This window comes from Apteryx rowi, unplaced genomic scaffold (genome assembly GCF_003343035.1).
Source record: "Apteryx rowi isolate R43461 unplaced genomic scaffold, aptRow1 scaffold_54, whole genome shotgun sequence".
In the NCBI taxonomy this organism is placed as follows: Eukaryota; Metazoa; Chordata; class Aves; order Apterygiformes; family Apterygidae; genus Apteryx; species Apteryx rowi.
In genome coordinates, this window is record NW_020450805.1 from 1,494,885 (window position 1) to 1,498,720 (window position 3,836).

A 3,836-nucleotide genomic window follows, 5' to 3' on the forward strand; every position below is an offset into this window, starting at 1 on the left:
TTGAGCTTGAAAGTATAAATGTCCTCATTTATAGAATATCAAGCTTATTTTGTATGAGAGCTCTCATCTGTTTATATCTGTTGTGCTTTTTGGTGAGGTGTTTGGGGGAGGGATTTTCAATGGTATCTGAAGTTCAGTAGATACCTTGTGGGAATCAAAAAAGAATATTAACCTGGCTGGATTCCCAGTTCCCTTGTGATGCACAGTCAAGCACCCTACTGTAGGAACTAATTGCTCAGTTAGGTTAATGGATTTGTGAAAATGCCTAAATACTCTTTGACAATCTGGCTGTGTATCCATACTGTACAAATTTTTGAAACTGGTCATCCTTGTTGGGCTTAAGGCAGCAGGAGCAGCACTTTGTTATTCCTTCACTTATTCCACATAATAGTCCTTTCTGTGCAGAAACTGCAAGCTTCTTTACAGAATGAGGATGGAAGAGGATAGAGGGTGAGGGATTTGGGGGTGAGTATCCTGGTGAGAAGGAATGACCACTAAGCCTACAGCAGAAACACATTCACACTCTGGTGCTCTGTAGGTTGGGTGGGGAAAAGTACAAAGATGTCCAGGAGAAAAATGCATTTGTTCTGGCATTGCTCAGGAGTCAAGAATTGGTACTGTAAGAAAGAAATACACCAATAAAGCATTAATAAAAAATGCTTTACCATAAGCTTTTGGCCCAACAAAACAGACTACAGGGCTGACAGTCTATCAGCCTTTTCAGAGACCAGATTCTAACAGGGAGGCTGTTGGTTTGAAAATACTGTTTCATTTGATTGCACAGACCAACTTTGAGTCACCATGGCCTCATGGCCTAACAGGTATTTGTGAGCTACAGTGTGTAATCACTGCTATGAAGAATTCCCATAGTCTAAAGACGATAGTCATAACAATCAGTCTCTTCAGAAAACACCTGCATTTGGACTTTTCCAATTAATTTTAGAGATATGGACAAGCAGAACTGTAAGTGCCTAAAATTATCCTTTGAAATGGGCACGTTTTTCAGAAGCATCATTGGTGACAGCTTGTGAGAGTTCCAGCACTAAATGGGGGCATTTGAAGTTCTCCAATCCAAGGTGGTCTTCTCCATTTCAAAAAACTTTGCCTGTGTGACTCTATGAAGCTTTCTGGGACTATCCAACAGCTTAATGTGGTTGAGTCCTCATGTTATAAATGTGTGTCTGCATGTGCTCTTGAAGGTCAGCATTTGGAATGCCAGAATAATGAGAAGAAAGATTAAGATAGTGATGTTTATCAAACAAACCATGCTCAGCAACCATGTCTAAGAAACTCTGACTTAAAAAAAAAAAAAAAAAAAAACCTACGAAGTCAGGGAAAGGTTAGCTAGCCCTTGTTAATCTATACCCTTTTATCCTGCCTAATGAAGGGAAGCAATATCATAAAGCTAATCTGCAGGCTGGAACTGTCAGTACCATTAATTTTTTTTTTTTTTTTTTTTTTTTTTTTTTTTTGTGAAAAGAAGACTGAACTAACCGTCAAAAATAAGCTCTTCCGATCCTGGTTTTGTATCCCATGCAGGTTTTCTGAGGTTCTGGATGTAGTAGGATACGTGGTTGCTAACTGACCTGGAACTTGTGCTCCACCTTAGAAAGATCTGCAGTGAGAGACTTTCACCTTCGCATATCTGAGAGTTTTCTGTCTCAGAAGGAAGGAACTTCATATATGAGAGTTGTCGAAGATGATGATGTAACTCAGATAACACTCAAGGTCTCCTGAGAATAACTAACTTTGTAAGAAGCTTTTCCATTTTTTTTTTTTGTTAACTCGCCCTCTCAGAATCTACAAACAAGATGCCAGCCAAGACACCCATCTATTTGAAAGCTGCTAACAATAAGAAAGGGAAGAAATTCAAACTAAGGGACATCTTGTCTCCTGATATGATCAGTCCACCACTTGGAGATTTTCGTCACACCATACACATTGGAAAAGAAGGGCAACATGATGTTTTTGGGGACATCTCCTTTTTGCAGGGAAACTATGAGCTCTTGCCTGGAAATGAAGGAGAAACCAGAGTTAGCCAGTCTGGTGGCCACAGTGAATTCCTAAGGGCAAACAGCACTTCTGAATCCATGTTTACAGAAACTCCATCACCAGTGCTCAAAAATGCCATTTCCCTTCCTGCCATTGGGGGTTCTCAAGCCCTTATGTTGCCCTTATTGTCACCAGTGACATTTAATTCAAAGCAAGAATCCATCAGGCCATCCAGAAATCCTAGGCTTAGCTGTGAGCCAGTAATGGAAGAAAAATTGCAGGAGAAAAGTAAACAGTTGGAGGATGAAGAAATATACAAAGATGATATATGGGAGCAAAACGGTTCTTCATCGCATTTTACCARTGGTAGAGACAGTCACTCATCCAGCCTTTCCGAACGGTGCACTGATTGGCAAACAGTTGATTTATTTGATGACAGTCAACTTTCATGTGAACTAACCAAGACAGAGACTAAGTCAGAAGAATCTCTTTCAGATCTTGCAGGCTCTCTTCTTTCGTTACAACTTGACTTGGGACCTTCACTTTTGGATGAGGTCCTCAATGTAATGGACAAAAATAAATCTTAGAACTGGTACTTCTTGCTTCTTTAAGGCATTCATGTAAAACAAAAAAACACAACTCAAGAGTAGAGACACTTAAAAATCAGCTGTATTTGCAGTTGTTCGGGTTTTCTAAAAATGTTCTTAAACTATTTTTTTATCTATTGTTTTTCATGATTTTTATTACAGTAAATTCTCATAGCAGGAGGGTAAATTTTAATAACAGTTTTCCGCAAATATAAAATGTTTTAAGTACCAGTATTAACAATCAGAAACTTAAGAAATACAGTTTRAGGATGATACTGATTGTGACATTTGGTTAGTTCACTTCTACAAGCTTCTGAATATTTGAGAATCTGTAAGTGTCAGTAAGGAGACTGATATTAATTCTTCACCTTTATAAATTATTGCAACATCACTTTACATGTAGGCCTYTTTCTAGAACCTTATGTTTGGGAGTTTGATTGTGTTTTTCTTCATTTTCATAGTACCATTTCTGTTGTACCTTCACTATAACTATTTCCTCTGTTTTCTACTGCTCTCTGTTCAGATGTGAACAATTTGAAGGCTTTTTCAGCTTGAACATGTGGTCCAGAGTCTCAGCTGCTTTAAATGAGCATGCACAAATTTAAACAAATTGAGACTTCAGGCCTGATATTGTATATGAAATCATATGTTGTAAACAACTAACACGTGCAAGATATTATGGTTAAATTATTTTAAAAGTTGAAATATATTTTTTTGTGTTTATCTTGGCTTGTTACTGCAGAGCCTACACATACAGTATCATTGAAATAGTTGCTTGACAATATTGGTGCTATTCTGAAAGTTGTATAATTGTGCGTTTGAAAAGAAATATGTATTGATACTCCTAGCTTTTTTCTTCATTTATTGCCACACATGCTTAAACTTGCAACTGATTATTTGAATTTTTGAAGAAGGCACTGGTTATTCACAATGCTTGATGCGTGCTGCAACAGCCAATGTTTCGGGAAATGTGGATCATTAATACAGTACCTACATGGATTGCATAGATATTTTGTGCAATACAATAAAAAAATCTTTAAATCACTATGTCTTTGTGATTCAGTACATAGCCTCATCAAAATGCTGAGTTTTCTTTTCTGCTGTAATGAGACAGACTGCAGTAGAGTTGCAGAAATATGAGATGGAGGAGCAGATCAGTTCCGCCATCTTAATTCAGTTAACTTTACTTCTCCCATGCAATTTACTTCCTGAGGTAGTAAGGACAAGCTCCAAGCAGGTAGGATCCTCTGGGACATG

General features: G+C 37.8%; 1 protein-coding gene across 1 annotated transcript; it reads left to right on the top strand.

Moving 5' to 3' along the window:
- The first annotated feature begins 1,733 nt into the window (after positions 1-1,733).
- On the top strand, positions 1,734-3,616 carry CDC42EP3 (CDC42 effector protein 3). Its single transcript, XM_026081255.1, has one exon. The coding sequence runs from the start codon at positions 1,812-1,814 to the stop codon at positions 2,577-2,579; it is 768 nt and encodes a 255-aa protein (XP_025937040.1). The 5' UTR covers positions 1,734-1,811; the 3' UTR covers positions 2,580-3,616.
- Positions 3,617-3,836: the final 220 nt, after the last annotated feature.